At 37.2% G+C, this 17,220-nt stretch overlaps 1 protein-coding gene across 3 annotated transcripts in view; it reads left to right on the top strand.

Annotated features, from left to right (window-relative positions):
• COP1 (COP1 E3 ubiquitin ligase) overlaps positions 1-13,602 on the top strand; it is a 120,270-nt gene extending 106,668 nt beyond the window's left edge. Inside the window, exons 19-20 of one of the 3 annotated variants that reach the window (XM_033092936.1) lie at positions 5,350-5,394; positions 7,452-13,602. In XM_033092936.1, coding sequence (XP_032948827.1) covers positions 5,350-5,394; positions 7,452-7,469 — 63 coding nt within the window. In that variant the 3' untranslated portion in view covers positions 7,470-13,602. The remainder of the gene's footprint in view (positions 1-5,349; positions 5,395-7,451) is intronic. The other 2 variants (XM_033092937.1, XM_033092935.1) reach the window with 2 other exon arrangements.
• The last annotated feature ends 3,618 nt before the right edge of the window (positions 13,603-17,220 follow it).

Below are 17,220 nucleotides of genomic sequence, written 5' to 3'. Positions count from 1 at the left end.
CTTTCCTTGCCATTTTATTTACTATCTCTGCTGATTAAATGTAGTGGATTATTAATAGACGTCCAAGTGAGGTTACTTCTTTATCCATCTTAACTAGTTTTTGAGGATTCTTACGGTTTTTGAAAACAGGTATATGTTTAAGGAACCTACAGCCAAGAAGTGAAATGAATATTGAAATATTATTTTTCTGAGGGACCACATTTGCTTAACTAATCTAGGGTTGTCAGTAAAGGTCAACTGATACATTTCAGATGTGAAGAAAATAATCAGGAGTGGCTTTAATGAAGTTTTTCTCACTAAGAATTGGTTTGTCATTCAGAAAGTGCTATTTCCAAAATATGGTTTATGTAATCTTTTACTGTAACAAAATTTCAGAGATGACCATTTCCAGGGGAAAACTGGTTATTAAGTATTAACTTCTTAGTACGAAATTTGAAATCTTAGTTTTGCGCGGCGTGTGTTCTATAGGTTGGGGGTGGTGCAGTATGAGGAGTAAGGGAAGGCGCTGCAGTGACATTTCAGATGCACTGAGGCGTGATGTGGTGCCGGGGGTGCTGATAAACAAGCTGCAGCTGGATTTATTTAAAACTAATTGTGTGGGGATCCTTGTTTGTGGTTCTGAAATTCCCATGTTTTTTACTCTAAGCAGTTATGGCATAAGATAACTGAATAACTAGCCTTATTTTTCTAGGCTCTTCAGAAGTCCTTAGTCTACTCTAGTCTTCATTTTAATGAACTGTCTTAAAATTTGCTACTGACTTGTATTATTTTTGCTCTGTTTTTTGCATAACAAATTCAAATCTAGGTTCAAGGCCCTTCACTGAAATGACCTCTGGCTAAAAATCATGAACACAGATATTATTTAGGTCTTGAATAAAAGAGAACAGAATACCTTATGACTGAACCCATTTCAGCATAGGTGTACAAATATATTTGAGAGGTGTGCCCACCACTCTTTAACGCTTTCTAGGATGTCTCAACCAAGGCCAAGAAACGTAATACTGTCCTTGTGTTCTTAAGTTTTTGCACTACCCCATCTTTGTGAGTCTACTTGCTACCATATTCTTCCATGTAACTGCAGGTGTGTGTCCACCCTTTTCTGCAAACTATCTCCTTACTAACTTCAGTAAATCTTGTAGATGACAGCAGGGTTCCACTCAGACCAGATATGTGACTGTAGGAACCAAGTGATCCTCATATATGACAAGCAAAGCTGATGATGTTAATTAAAGCTGGATTTATTTGAATGGAAAGGCAAAGGAGTATTTTGTATGCTGCACCAATACCATCGGTTACACATCTTTTTTCGCTATTTGCAGTTTGGTGAAAGCTCGGGCTTCGATCCTCACAATATAAAATTTCCATCCCATTATAAGATGGATATTTACTGTTTTTATGCTGTAATACTTAAAGATTGGATGGAACTATACCTACTTTTATAGATATAGTTCCAACCAAGTATGATGGCCAAGTATATGCTAACATCACGGACAATCAGATAGGTAATGGTATAGCTATACTAGTTTTTTATGTCAGGTGCTCATGCCTGCTGTTAAATATTTTTAATATCCACGCTGAAAGCAGCTTGTAGTATGTGTGCCCTAATTGTGAACACAAGTACATTCGGATACCAAGTTAACAGACTAGGTCTTACCAGAAAAAATGAAAGTTGGGGGCAGGGAGGCAATATGACAACCTGTGGTACTTTGCCCTACAAATTCCAACTGACCCACAGATACCCTGAACTTCTATCTCTGTCTCCTCCACTTAATGAGTCTTCTGTGGTCTACTTAGATTCCTTTGGGCTCTATTTAGGGTTCCCCCTTCCTTGCTACATGGTCCAGAAATTGCCTCCAAGCAGAAAGCTAGGGCAATTATAAGACTCACCTCATTTGTTTTCCTTCTCACGAAGATCCCAGCCCCGTACCGCCTGTCATGTCCAGTGTCATCATATAGTTTGTTTAGTTTTCTAGTTGGTTATAGTAGGAGAGAAAGTCCATTCCATTTGCTCTGTCATGGCCAAAAATGGAAGTTGTTTGGTTTTCTTTTTTTACATATTTAAATCTACGGTAAAATTAATTGACATTTAAAATCAATTCTGTCTGTCTGTAGGAATAAATCCTCCCGTTGCAAACTAAGTGAATGATTAGTTATCTTTCAACTTAGGATTTGAATGTATTAGCTTTGATGGCACTTTTATAGGTAAGCTAGCAAAGAGGAAACTCTTCCAGTGGATGCAGTTTTGTTTCATTGTAAATTATATATTAACATTATCACTCGCATTATCAGTAAGTTGGTGTGTGTTTGTGTGTGTCTCCTATTTTTATAAAAGACTTGCTAATTTTTTCCATTATCTTTTCTTAATTTCTTTATATTAAGAAGAAAATATTAAGTGCAGTATTAGCTTGAGGAGAGCTTCATAGCAAAACTGCCGGTTTCCAAGAAAGAGGGAGAAAATGAGAATGACTGGCTGGCATTTTTATTTCACTTAGCAAGTTAAAAAACAACCCATTGAGCCAGAACTTATTTACGTAAGGGCTACTGAAATTACCAGTCCTTCAAAATGCACACAAGAATCACTCAAAACCTGCAGTAATAACTGTGTATTTACCATTTCCATACCACTATGCTGAAATAATATACCTGGCTTTATTTTTCTGTTGCATGCAAAATTAATTTATCTTAAGTCAATACATGGCTATCTGAAAGATAGGTTAATCCTAAATCCCTTTCGTATTAGTTCATGGTCTTTTCAGGGAGGGGGCATTCACAGGGAGGTGTGTGAAACTTATTTTTCTTTCATCGTTTGGGAATTTGAACAGTTTCGAGTGTTTCTAAGAATTCTGAGGACACTCTGTCACCTATGTGTTAGTCCCAAAAGACAAACTCCAGCTAGGCAATCATTTCCTGTGTTTGCTTATTTGTGAATGAAATATCTGTCCACAGGAAAAGGTGTGTAGAGATAACCCTCTGTGTAGCACCTAATTTGACATCATCTGTTAACGCCATAATAGTTCTGAGGTTATAAAAAGACATTGTTTATTCATGTTGAATAGTTATCAGATGTCTTCGTTCTTGGGTTTAGTATAGTAATTGCACAGGCTTCAAACTACTCATACGTGGTGATCTAACTAGATTCTCTAATTGAGCGTAGTCCTTCATACTGTATGATAATATACTAGACTTTTCCAAACTTCCCTTCCTCTAGGAATTAGAAGTTTGATTTATGTAATTCATAATCTAACTGGCAGAAGTAGATCCTCCCTACCCCCAGAGTGAGTCCTCATCTCTACTGGTCTCTCTGCCTTCCTCCTTTGTATTAAAAGGTGATTAGAACTGAAGTGGCAGAAAGAGAGAGAGCTTTGGGCTATAAATTTTTCATCATCCTGACACTATGTTCCCATAGCAGAGGGAGCAATTTTGGGTGACTGCAGCATCAAATGATGGTGGTGTTGCTTTCCTGGAAATTGGAGTCTTTCCTCATACAGAAGCTAGATTGATCGATGCTATTTCTGGAAGGTGTTCACAGAAGAATCGTGTCTAGGTCCTCTGGTGGCAGCTGTGATATCACACTGTGTTGAAAGTTCTTGCAAGAGAGAAATCCATATTACACTACACAGTGCCTGTTTTTGTTGTTTTCTGAGGCAAGCATAGAATTTCTGCCTTTTGACCAACTCAGAGTGAGTTATTTATATTCCCTAAGGATAACCAAAACTCACTCTATGAATTGTATATGACATGAGAACCTTCATAAGGAAATGAAGACCCAAAGAAACAGGCTTATATTTTATGCTTGTTTGAGGAAGAGCGGGTAGTAGAAATGTGACGGGTTAAGGAGCATGAGGTAATCGGTGTAATCTGGGGGACACTTAGAAAGGCCTGTTTATTCAGATTCTTCTTGGGATCCCTTTGTCTTTGGAGATAAAGGGTGCTCCTTTCTTCTGCCTATCATTGGGCACCTCTCACATGAGGGTTTAACGACCTGTTATGGAGGAAGGGGGTGGTCAGAGTGACCTTCCTGCTTCTGTTATTTTCTCAAACTCTATAAGCTGAAAATATTCAATATGCCAAGGTGCCATATTTGGGGGTTGTGTGACTCGAACCTCATCATCAATTCCTATGTCCACTCCAGAAAAAAACATGTCTTTATTCATTCTTGATACAACTGGGACCATCGTTATCACCTCCGACTACATCCAAGGAATATTCTAATACCAGGAATTTCAGGGCACAGTGGAAGGAATTATTTATTTCCTTTTATATCAGTAGCAAAAACATGAGCATTTTTCAAGTTACTAAGAATCAAAGAGAATGCTAAAAAGTAGAAATGCGTAAATTTGTAGAGCACAGTCTTCTTATGGCAAGGTAACTAAAGTTTAACTCAGATTAGCTTAAGTAACTTCCCCAGTATATAGATCAAAAGTTTTCTTTCTTCTCTTCGTCACTTTGTCAGGCCCTATCCTTCATTGAGTTTTCTCATAGCTGTTACTCGGACTTGGTCTTTCCCTCAGCCATGTGGCCTCTGGCAGTTTGGAGTCTGTTTACCTCCTTTTAGCTGCCTACGCTGAAAAGCAAAAAGACTTCTGTACTCTTAGAAGCTCCAGAGCCCTGTTAGACTCTTCACTTTCAACAGAAGGCAGGTCCCAGCTCTTCGTATGTAATGAAATTCCTCCTGGTAAACTCAGTCTTGTCTGTTCCCTTTTTCTAGCTTTCCTACTTTCCAGAGAAATGTTTTTCCCCCTAAAGCTTAGTGTATAAAACTACGTTACCACATACATTCTATTTCAAGTAATCACCAAGGTTATTAAAAATGCATATACTGAATGATAGAATAATTAAAAAGAAAGATATCCTTCCTTCCAGATGAATATTTATTTTTTTTGTTTCCCTAATACCAGATAGCTATCCATGGAGATTTATGGCAGAGATGTTCTGTGTTTACATCAATTACTGGTGTTTTATGAGAGAAAATGAATGAACGGGGAGTTTTCAGTGGAAAGGATTGTGTACTTTGTTTTTCTCAAGTCATTTTGATTTATGTTTTATTTCAGTCTTTGTTTCTCTTGCCTTTCCTTCTAGTACTAATCTGTTTCTCTTTTATTTTTCTTTACATTTGAAAGTTTCCTACTCTGCTTCCAACTTTATTATTTTTTATTAAATCTTAGTCCTCAATATATTGGATTTTGTGTTTAAAATTCATAGTTAAAAACATATTAAACTTGGTTCTCCACTTGAGATTCTATTGGTGTCCTAGGTTGAAGTAAAGAAAGATGAAGAGGAAATTATTCTCTTGGACTCTCCTCCAGAAAAATCCTTCTCTGTGCTTTAAAAGTTCTTGTTCTTTTCTAGGAGTCCAATGTGCTGATTGCTGCCAACAGTCAGGGTACAATTAAGGTAAGCGTTTCATACGTCTCCATTTTAATTCAGTTCCATTTTTAGGCTGTAACATGGAAATAGAGTTGTACTAAGCCTTAGAAATCTTTCCAAATCATGGGTCTCTTTCTGCCTGGAAATGGTTGTGATTGAAGGCAAAAGAAGAAGTTGCCTGCACCTATGGAGAAGATGAAGTACTTGTTAGAGGTCATATGAACGCTGAATGGATTGATAGGTGCTCAAGGTGAACAGCAGATGAAGCCTCTTCAGCATTCCCTGTGGGCCACGCACTGTTTAGCTTCTGTTCTGCCAGGGCATTGTGGACAAGGTCCAGGATATAGCAGGGCATGCTTAGACATTCACCAGACTTTACAATATCTCCCTCTTATTTTACTCTTCCTCGTGTTTCTCCTCCGTGAGGGAAGAAAAAGGTATTTTAGTGTTCAGCGAAAATTGATCATGTGGTCATGCCATAGTGTAATCCGACAACGTTAAATGTGTCTTGGCACACCGTCTCAGTCACAAATTCATACCTAGTTTTCCACACGTTTTGCTTTGTAGTTAGAATAAGCTCAAGGAAGTAGAAATTGTATTTATTTATTTATACCACTGGATATTTAGCACGTGGGCATGATACATTGGATAAATAGATCCTGAGCTAAGAGGTGAACTTTTTAAACAAAGTGCCATTTTGGAGGAGGTTTTTAGTACATAGGTTTGAACAGCACGTACTCTGTGGATACCAGTTAGAGAGATATGAGTAAGGTGGTGGTTGTTTTTTGTTTGTTTGTTTTTATAATATGTTCTATAACCCCCACCACTTAGCATTAATTTTGCCATGTCTTCTTTCCGTTCATCCTGAGTAGATAATGACCCAGCAACCAAGGGAGCTACCCAAGCCTAACACACTGTCTTACACAGATGAAATGACTAAACTCAAAGCAGAAGAACTGTTACCTGATCAGACTAATTTATATGGTGTATTCCTTTTAATGCAGCTGGTATCTCTGTTTTTGAAAGGCTCATTATAGAGCCATGGGCAACTTAAATGAAAGCCAGGCTTTTGAACTGATCAGTGTTATGTTCTGGAAGCTTAAGCAAGATGGTAGAAGGTCTTGGGAATCTGTTTAAGTGGCTCTCTGTAGTCTCAGTCTCTATCTTATTGTTATGGCAGGCCATTTATGCACCTTACTCTTCTGTAAGTTTGGCCTTTGAGGCCACTGGAATTGCTAATGTATCTGTAGAAGCTCAGTGCTACACATACACTTACAGAATCTCAGTGACAAATCTAAGAGTTTGTTCCACAGCATTGACCTCTTGTGTTAAGTGGCCTGCTTGCTAACTGTAAAGATAACCATACAGAAGCATAGGTATGAGTCAGACCTTAGCACAGCAGGAGGGGAGAAGTTGCTTCTTCAGTTTTCTGCCACCTAGAATTGCCAGCTCCATCTAACCTACTCCTTTTTGACAGTGGATCGTAATTTTCTTCATGTTCTATGTCCTTTTTTAGCCACTTATTTTATTACTCTTTTCATAATTAATCATTACTTGTTCTTATTCTTATTTTTAGTTTTAGCAATACCACAACTTTCTTGTATGAAAAGATACTGCTTTAATAACCAACAAAATATCTTGATACCACATGATTAGGAAATGAATAAAGTAATAGGAAAAGGAAAGGCAAGATCTTAGGCCTTTGATCACTATAAACTGTTCGGTAGAAGAAATAAGTAGATTAAAATCCTGAAGAGCAACTTAAAATTTTCTTAAGAATGTGGAGATACCAACATATATGCCAAAAATGTTACATCCATGCTATGCCAGTTTATCCATTTGTTTTACATAGTTTACCTTGAAAGCTTTCTGCTTAACTGTGGAGATAACTAAGGAGTTCATGCAACTATTGAATTAAAAGTAAGAAAGGATTATGTCTAATTCTTCCAAATTCTTTGACATTTTAGCAGTTAGGACAAGTTTTCTTGATTTGGTTCTCCATTTACAATATAGTAAAGATTCATTAAACTCTTTCTATATATTAAAACTGTTTTATTAAACTGAGACTTTTTTCCCCCAATTAGGTGCTGGAGTTGGTATGAAGGGTTTACGCGGTTAAATTGTACTTGATCCTCCTGACATACATCTGCAGCTGACAATGAGAGAAGACAGAACTGTCATATCATGTCTCTCCCCAAAGTCATCATGGGCTCTGGATTGCTTTTGAGTATTTTTTCTTCTACTTTTTTTCCTCCTTTATGACCTTCGGGACATTGAGAATACCCAGTGGACTCTCCACCATCGATGTAACTTTATGGACTTTGCTGCTGTTGGTGGTGTGGTTATCTAATTTTTGTGATAGGGAAACAAATTCTTTTGAAATAAAAATAAATAACAAAAAATAATAAAAGTTTATTGAGCCACAGTTGAGCTGGGAAAGTTTTTGTCAAATGTGGCAAGAGATGATAATCTTTTCAAGAAGTAGCACACATGAACTGTAGAATAATGTCCCAGTGAATCCTTTTTAAGGTCCATGTTTCCTGACCTCTTTGGAATTATGCATGTCAATGTAAATATAAAAGTATACAGCTTCCTTTCAGTGAATTTAATGTTTACAGTAGGTGGTGGGAAGATTAATAACTTTACCTTATGCATTATTTTCTTCATTCTCTGACCAGATTTATATCATCAGCAAGTACTATACTCCTCAGTCCCCCTGGATCTGACCAAGGATCTAAAATTTTGGCTCATTGAGACCACATTCAAACAGAAAGGGAATGTCAATCTGTGACACGTATCTCTGTCTTTGCCTTTGAAATGTCACCTATACATACCATAAGCCCTAAGTGCAGGCAAACCAACTTATTTTATAAAATCTTAGCTATCAGGTATCATAGCTACTAGTACCATCTGGACTGAACATAGACTTAGAGCGCGGGTCAGCAAACTTTTTCTGTAAAGGGCCAGATAGTAAATATTTTAGGCTTTGCAGGTCATGTGGTTTCTGATGCAACTACACACCTCTGGTAGCAGAAAAGCAGCAACAGACCATATGGAAACATATGGGTATAGCTGTGAAACAGGTAGAGGAAAGTAATTTGAAGCCCAGTCCCCCAAATTTCCAAGCCATCTAATCTCTTAGACTGTCTGATTTTCAGTTTGTAAAAGGAAGGAAGTTACTAGTTAAAGTAGTAGGTCAAGCAAAGGTAATGAGATGCTTTCTGTTTGAGCTACTTGAAAAGTCTGAACACTTTTTAGAAAGAGATGTAAACGGAATTATACTTCGCACATATTATATAAAAAATACACTTGGAGAAGCTTGGTTTGAATAAGTATAGAAATGATATAGGTTATGTAAAACCTTCCCAACAGTCTGGAACAATACTTTTATTATCAAACACATTAATATTTCTGCAGTAAAATGTATGAATGTTCGTATTATATGGGATTAATGAAGGCTAAAATTAGTCTTGTGTCAGTTTAGGTCAGTTTTTATCATCAAATGAGTTTGCCTCAAACTTAGGTGGAATTCTTTAGTTTTCAGCTTTAAGACATTTATATCGTACTTCTGGAAGTTAAGAACCGGATAAACTTTTGGATTCGGTTCTGAGAGAAAAGGTCACTGTCATTCAAAAGTTACACCTGTCATCAACCAGAACAATGTTAGTTGGCCTTCGTTTCCAAGAATAATGAATGACCTTTTGCAAAAGTGTATAAAGGAATATTCAGATGTAGATTCTTCACTTAAAGAACTTCACTTAGGCAGATATGTCTAGAAAATCATCAAAGTAGGAAGCAGAGAATTGATGCCTCTTTGAATGTCTTTAAATAGAAGCAGATTATTATGGTTTTTGATTTGATCTAATTTTTTTATATATTTTATTTCAAGCTGTCACCATTATAGTGTCATGTTAATTTTCATATGTTTGCAAGGATGTAGTAAGTTACCCTTAGTTATCAAAGGGACTCAATTTTTAATGAATTATTATTTTAAAAAGGCAGTGCTTTATTTATATTTGTGTTTGAAGTATTTTTCTTGTAAATAGTAAGAAACCATTTTAAAATTTGGGTTAGTCTATGCAGTATGTCAACATCAAACTAATATTACTATTCCTTGGAAAAATAACAATAGTTAAATGAAACATGAAGATAATGTACATTTTAATACTGGAAGAACTTAAGAAGAATAGGGGTTTTCGTGTTTCAGTCTAATCTTTATTTCAGTGGATTTGTAGAGGTTTCTGAGACAAAGTAGCCTTTGTTCTCAGGCACACAACTCATGCATAAGAAACATTAAAGATTGAGCTTTGTAAAGTTCTTGTAAGATTGAATTACTAGAATCAAAAAATGCATGGGACCAAGCCTGAGCTTCAGAAAGATGAGCTTGGCTGGACCATCAGGAGGCAAGGAAGAGACGAGTATAGGATGAGTTTGAAGAGGTAGAGGAGCCCAATAGATAAGTGGAGCCTTTTAGGGCATGGTTGAGAATTTGAATTTTGTTTTGAAAGCAGTTAAAATAGGGGTGAAGTGGAATGATATGATTTCGTTTGTTGTGAGTGGATAGATGGGGTCAAGAGTACAATTAGGAAGGTGATCAGTCAGGAGTTAATGGTGGCTTGGCCTAGGGTGGTGGCGTGATCCAACCTAAAAACCTGTTTCAGATTAATAGAGTTTACCGCAGTCTGGATTCCTGTACCTTGAAAGTTTCTTGATTAATTTTTAAAATCATTTTCTCCTACGTTGTAACAACAAAGAATACAACTCAGCCAATCTATTTCTTCAATAAGGTTATACAATCCTCAACCAGCGGTAAGTCACTTGGGAACCTCATGACCAAAACGTGTATGTGCTGTTTTGGGGACTCCACTTCTCTTAAGCTCAGCAGTACTAAAAGCTACTTAGCCTTTGGTTCTAAATGTAAAGGCAGTGAGTCTTTGCCCTTAATGTAATTATGCAAATATAACGGATTAATAGTCAGGAAACGGGCTTTCTTAGAAATGAGCCTGTTGTGTTGCATGACTCATATAATAGTAGCACCGTGTAGTTCCTCCCAGAGCAGTTACTTACCAGCTTCTGTGTGGCTTCTGCGTAATATGTTAGGTACTCCTGGGTGTGGGGACTAAAGAGAAAAACCATAATGATCATTCTAGAAATATTTGCTGAGCTCCTGCTTTGTGCAAGCGAGATACTATGTACTACATGATACTACATACTTTCTAACATAAATAAGGTATAATTCCTACCCGCAAGCTTTTTGTCCAGTGGGAGAGACAGATAAGTATACAGTATACACATACTATAGTAGACGTAAATTATAGCTATACTAGAGATTAAAGACTGGGAGGAGGGCGGTTACCAGGAATTTTTTCCCTGGTAACAGCTGAATCCTGAAAAGCAGGTAAGAGTTAAGCTATAGAAGGCAAAGGGAAACAAACAAGAAGATACGAGTAGCTCCTACTGACCAAACTTGGAACAATTTGAGCAACATAATAAATAAGCATTGGATTATACATTACAACCCAAAATATAAAATCAATACCCATGAGTCCATACTGATATAAATGATTGAAGAAATAAATAAATGGAAAGAAGAAATAAATTTCCCATACAAAATACCAAATTAGGTAGGTCCTTCACCCTCAGGGAGATGGAACATAATTCCCCACTACTTAAGTATGCACTGTACATAGGGACTTCCTTCCAAAGCGTATTGTCAGAGAGCAAAAAAAGTAATTTAACAGTGGAGAAATCTGACATTACCGTAGCCAGGTGATCAAGGTCAATATCAAACGGTATAAGTCATATTGTTAATGGTATTTACCCTTGATAATGTAATGAAAATGGTACTTTAACTGTGTGGTCTTCCTCCCCAAAATTCTTAACTCCAGTCTAAATGAGCAAAATATCAGATAAATCCCTACTGAGGAACATCCTACTAAATAGCTGACCAGACTCCTCAAAACCATCAAGGTCATCAAAACAGAGAAAGTTGCAGCCATGAAGAGCCTTAAAAGACATGACCAAATATAATTTGATATCCTGTGTGGGATCCTGAAGCAGAAAAGGACACTACATGAAATCTAAGGAAGTCTGAATAAAGTATGGACTTCAGTGGATATTAATGTATCAGTATTGATTCATTAATTGTAACAGATGTACCATACTAATAGAAAATGTTAATAATAGGGGAAATTGGGTGTAGGATATATGGGAACTCTTGATTTCTTGACAATTCTTCTGCAAGCCTAAAAAAATCTAAAATTTTATCAAAAGTAAATAAAATGTATGAGGATAGATCCAGTATATACTAAACAAAGTGCAAGCTGAAGCTAGAGAAGTACACAGAATAAATCACAATCATCTGTCCCACTTATCACTTAAAAAGAGGCAACATATGGAGTTTAGAGGAGTTTTAAGTTATAACTCAACTTTGTCACCAAGAAATTGTATCCCTTTGCGAGAGATAGTAAGCCTCTGTACTCCATATTTATCTAAATTCTACTTATTGAGAACGATACTCTCCTCTCTGTTAATAAATAAGATTATACGATACAAAGTCCGTAGTCATTCTTGTGATTTAGTCACTCAGATACCTGAGTGCCAGCAATTACTTGTTTCTTCTTTTTACCTGAGATCATTACAGCTTCTCACTAGGACAATCAAGAAATCTTTTCATTTGTGCATGGTTTTAATTTGTTCTTGTTTCTCTGTGACTTATTTGTCCTTGATGAGTTGTAGAAGCAAACGTAGAAGTGCCCAAGTTCTGAGGGAGCTCTTGGGTTGGAAGTGGGTAAGGACTGTCATGAATTCTAAGTTCAGGTTCCCCAAAATGGTACGAGTCTAGGTTAACCGAGTGTGGTGTAATATTTGCAATCTCTCTGAGGTTGGTTTTACGGATTTTCCTAGATGCACTGCTTTTGCCCTGCTGTCAGTCTGTGACCAGAGAGAGGTTTAAGTCTTTTGGAAGAACCACATAAAAAAAATAGTCTTCAGGATTTTCAAGAGAAAGAATCAAGGCAAACATAAGTAATTGCATACTTCTATACCCAAAATATAAAGGTTCATCTTTAGTTTTATGTACCAGAAAAAATGTTTTATCCCAGAAACCTTTTTGTAAGAGCGTTTCAGTGGAATAGCAGCCTGATGATAACTCAGTTCACTTCCCTGGTTGGGATCCTCAGCGAGTGATCTGTAATGGATGGATGTGGGCTGTTGCGAAAGGAATGAACGAATTAAATTTGTATAATCAATGGCATATGGTGGCTCTATTTTCAACAAAAAAGTGCCTATTAATGAGATAGTTCTTCTAGGCTAGGTAGGGGTCAGGAGACTTTTTCTGTAAGGGGCCAGATAGAGGAAATAGTTGAGACTTTGTGATCCATATGGTCTGTCACAACTACTTAACTCTGCCGTTGTAGCCGGTGGAAGCGACCTTAGACAAAATGTAAACAAATGAGTGTGGCTGAGTCCCAATGAAACTTTACGAGTGGACACTGAAATCTCAATTTCATTTAATTATCATGTTTCACAGTATTTTTTTTAAATTACTTTCCAAGCTTTTAAAAATGTAAAACCATTCATTGCTGATGAGCCATACAAAAAAAAAAATGTTCCCAGGATGGATTTGCCTGGCAGGCCATAGTTTGCTGACCTCTAGTCTATGTGTTCACCATACAGGAGTGGCAGGAAAAAGAGAAAAACCATGAAAAGCCCAATCTTTCCTGCGCATGCAGTGGCTAAAGTATTTTTGCGACAATGGCGTTCTCTTTCTATAACGGAGTGTGTCTACCACAGGAACCTGAGAGGCCGTTTTGGAGGGTACACCACATGATGCAAAGTTTTTTGTTGTGGCATTGTAAAGCAGTTTCCACCTGGGTGCACACAAGCAGTGTTGATGTATGTTGGTATGTGCATTTTCAGAGAACCAAGGAACACTCTTTTTCTGTTAAAGCTCAGTAAACAGTGAGCCATTTAGACATTTTATTCAGTGGAATATGAAGATCTCTGCAATGCTCTGAAAAGTTTGTGCTTAAGGGAGCCTGTTGAGTGTGGAAAAGCAGGTAGGCTTTTTTACAGGGGTGGCTTTTTTCCTTTTCTGGTTCTTTCATCCTGAGCTATTGAAATTTCCTTTCGGAATATAAAAGAAGCTTCTCAAGCCCACAGCACTTACATGAAGACTTGGAACCCGACTGATGTTTTCTTGGAATGACTCAGTTTCTTATAAGTGTGCATACGTATTTTATGGCTAATGTTTAAACTCTGGTTTTGAGGGGTTAAATTTTGAAAGATTCAATAAAATTACTTTTTTCTTAATCACTGTTTAAAAGCTAACCAGTTAATAAGCACTTTGTTTTTTTCAATATTTTTCATGTTTAAAGACCAAACTCTGGTCAGTGTTTATACTATAAGATAGACTCCTTACTCACACTTTCCATATTGTTTGGCCAATCCTAAGAGACTTCTCACTGGGGTATGGGGTTCCTGTGCTATTGAATTGCAAAGCTTTGTGGTACAGTTTCAGTAATATATCTTCTCTGGAAAGGCCTCTGGCACTCTTGAGAATTAAAACACTCCATGAATACAGGGCAGCATTAGCATATGCATATTAAAATTTCAGTCACTCTTCAATTTCTTTCCATTATGAAGACTAATGAAGTATAAAATAAAAAATGCAAACAGCAAACGATGGAAAGTCAAAAGTTTAGATTAGCTGTTTTGGAAGTTTCTCTGGGTCTATAAAATGGTATTATTGCTTGTGCTCTCTGAATGTGGCATCTGCCTGTGAGCTGACCTGCCAATAGCCACCATCACAACTGCCATGAAAAGCTAATTAAGAAAAATGCCCAAAGTGAAATTTCTGAAATCTTTTTCTCCCACATGTCCAGTGCATTTTCTCCCTAGAGAAGATTTTTAGTATGATTTAGGTGGCTAGGGCTGAAAAGGTGCATCCCCTCTGCTGGGGTCTTTTTCAGTCTTAATCCTCTTCCCAGGCAACAAAGTGGAGAAGAGAGGGAATTGGCACTGCAGGCAAGAGGAAAGATTGGTCATCAGGGAAAACGGTCACATCTATAGAGCCACAAGTGGAGGCCAAAGCTGTTTCCAGTGTTTCATTCCCCAGGAAGTGTTCTGATCTTCCAACATCTACCAACTCTCTGGTTGTCTAATTGCATTGTAACAAATTTGTTGATAGAAACTGGGTCACTTGACTTATTTGCTTGTCCCATATGCTGGGATAGTAATCTTACAAAAACATAGAACCCAGCATTTGTCAGTGTGCCATCAAACTATGAGCCAGCATTATTATCCGGTTCTAATATTGGGCTTGGAAGAGGTGCAGTCTCCTAAACCCAGCTACCCTCTTCCAAGATCCTGATCAAACCAATGATTATAATTATACAAGAGTAATGGAAGATACGAGGCCCTGAACTGATTTAGCAGACCTCAAAGTTCAAAGTGCAGATTTGGTCACATTTGCTGATGGGCCATGTACCTGGAACAATGGTCTACTTAAGGCTTCTTATGCTGTAGTGACTTCTCATGAAATATTGGAGGCTTATATTCTGTCTGGAATGAAATTAGCACATGCAGCTGAGTTAATAGCAGTTCCTAGAGCTGTAACTCTTGGACTTCAAGTGAATATATATATGGTGATAGTGAATATGGATTTGTTTGCGGTGCAGTAGATCAAAATTTTTATAAAATAGGGAACTTTTGACATCAATGAGAACAAACAAAAAAAATCTCATGTCATGTTGATAGCTGATTTCTTAGGGGCTTTACGACTGCCTGCTAAGTCATCAGTAGTTCATTTGGCTGACAGAGCTCCAAAAGCTGCAGTTAAAACATGGCAGAACCCAAACTTAAAAGCTCCACTCTTTCAGCAACACAGAAATCGTGGTTCACTTTGAAAACCATGCTTTGCAAAAGAAAATGGACAAAAGGATAATGCAAATGAAAATGGATAAAAGGGGCTAAAAGAAATTTGACTGAATTGTGGGAATTACCTAACAAACTTCTATATCACCATCCTTTGCTTGGTTAGTGTTGTTGAATCACCAACAAAATCACGTGAATACAAGAGGGATTTTAACCACACTAAACTCATTACACCTACCAACAAAGGTAAAATTATTCAAAACATTTGAAAGGAGATGTGTATTTGTCAACAGAGTTCTTTACAGGCAACTCCCAAGGTAAGCACAGAAAGTCCTCCCTGACCGGCTTTACCAGGAACCTGTGGTAGTTGTATTTCATAGAATGAGTGCCTGTGGAAGGTAAGAGATTTTGTCTACTTATGATGTGCGTGATGTCTGGATGACCTCAAGTCTTTCCCTTTTCATAAGCTGGTGTCCAGGTAGCGGTAATCTTACCATATTGACTCAGAAGAAATCACTATATTTCTACTGTTGAAGAGCAAATGAATCAGACTCTAAAAATAAAACTTGCTTGAATAAGACTCAGCCATCTAGTGGGTTAAAATTGCCCACTAGCCTTATGTTAAATTAGAATGACCCCCGCAAGCAAAGGGATGTCTCCTTTAGAACTTAAGTTTGCCAGGCGTATGAATTTGGGTCTGAGATTATGTCCTGTGTCCGATTTAACTGAATTCTCTCACAATCATGTTCAGTTGTTAAAAGGATTTCTCTCTTTCCCCAGAAACCCTGAGACTTAAAAGTCAAAAAGATCTGGAAGGACCTGCCAGAGGAGGTCTGCCACTGCTATCACCTGGGAGACTCTATCTGCATTAAGATGTTCCGAAAGAAAGACAGGTTGTCACTGAGTTGGGAGGGACCCATTCAGCTGCTGTTGTTCACCCATAAGGCTACTGAAGTGAAGTGACAGACCACAGCTGGGTCCATGCTTCCCGTGTGAAGCCAGTACCACAGGACAAGTGGACAGTGGTTTCCTCAAAGGACCTAAAACTACACCACAGTAAGTGATTGGCATTGACCTCAACCGAGAAGAAATATTCTAGAAAATGTATTATTATTCTCATAGGTTGCCTGGTGGTCCTACCCATAGTCATGGTTATTCTACTTACTTTGAAAATCACATTTTATAGAAAACAATATTGATTGTTACACTACTCTTTCTTTCTGAACTGCAGTAATGTTTCCCACAACCACGTGTTTCTGATCAGCTCTAAATGGTGCTCTCAGTTTGGACATGGTCCGGACTTAAGTCCAATAGTCTGATTATTAGCCAAGTACAAGTGCTAGTGACTTTTTATAATAACAGAGTAAAAGTAATTAATATGTACCCAGGTACCCAAGCTCTAAATTTGACACACAAAAAAATATTAACTGGTTTTATTGGAAGTATGATACAGAAAAGAAAAAACATCTAATTAATAGACAAATAAACTGCAAAAGCCTGGTCTGATGTCATCAGGTTGACATTGGGATTTAAGTTTTCTCCAGTCCCCGTAAGGATGAGTAAACAAAATCAAATGACTACTATATTTATTCCCCCAAGCCAAATACTACATTGAATTTTTAAAATTCATCCTTAACATTAAATTGTAATTCTGCTAATTGATTTGTTTGCATTTTAGTATGTACTTGCTGGATACTTAGGCAACTGCAAGTTGGCCCAGAGAAAGGTAGAAACCACAGTGGAAATAATTAGAAAATTGTAATGTTATTATTTTATAGTAACACAGGGAGGAAATTGTAAGGACAAATATAAATTTAAAATAGCATCCCCCGTATTCACGGTTTTCCATGGTTTGAATTACTTGCAGTTAAGTGCAGTCTGAAAATATTCATAAGCTTTAAATTGCTCTTCCTTTAAGTGACAAAGTTGAAAGTTCTCAACTTAATAAGGCAAGAAAAAAAAATCATATGCTGAGGT

Source organism: Rhinolophus ferrumequinum, chromosome 22, assembly GCF_004115265.2.
Source record: "Rhinolophus ferrumequinum isolate MPI-CBG mRhiFer1 chromosome 22, mRhiFer1_v1.p, whole genome shotgun sequence".
In the NCBI taxonomy this organism is placed as follows: Eukaryota; Metazoa; Chordata; class Mammalia; order Chiroptera; family Rhinolophidae; genus Rhinolophus; species Rhinolophus ferrumequinum.
The sequence above is the reverse complement of the archived record's forward strand: the minus strand, read 5'-3'. Positions and strand labels throughout refer to the sequence as shown.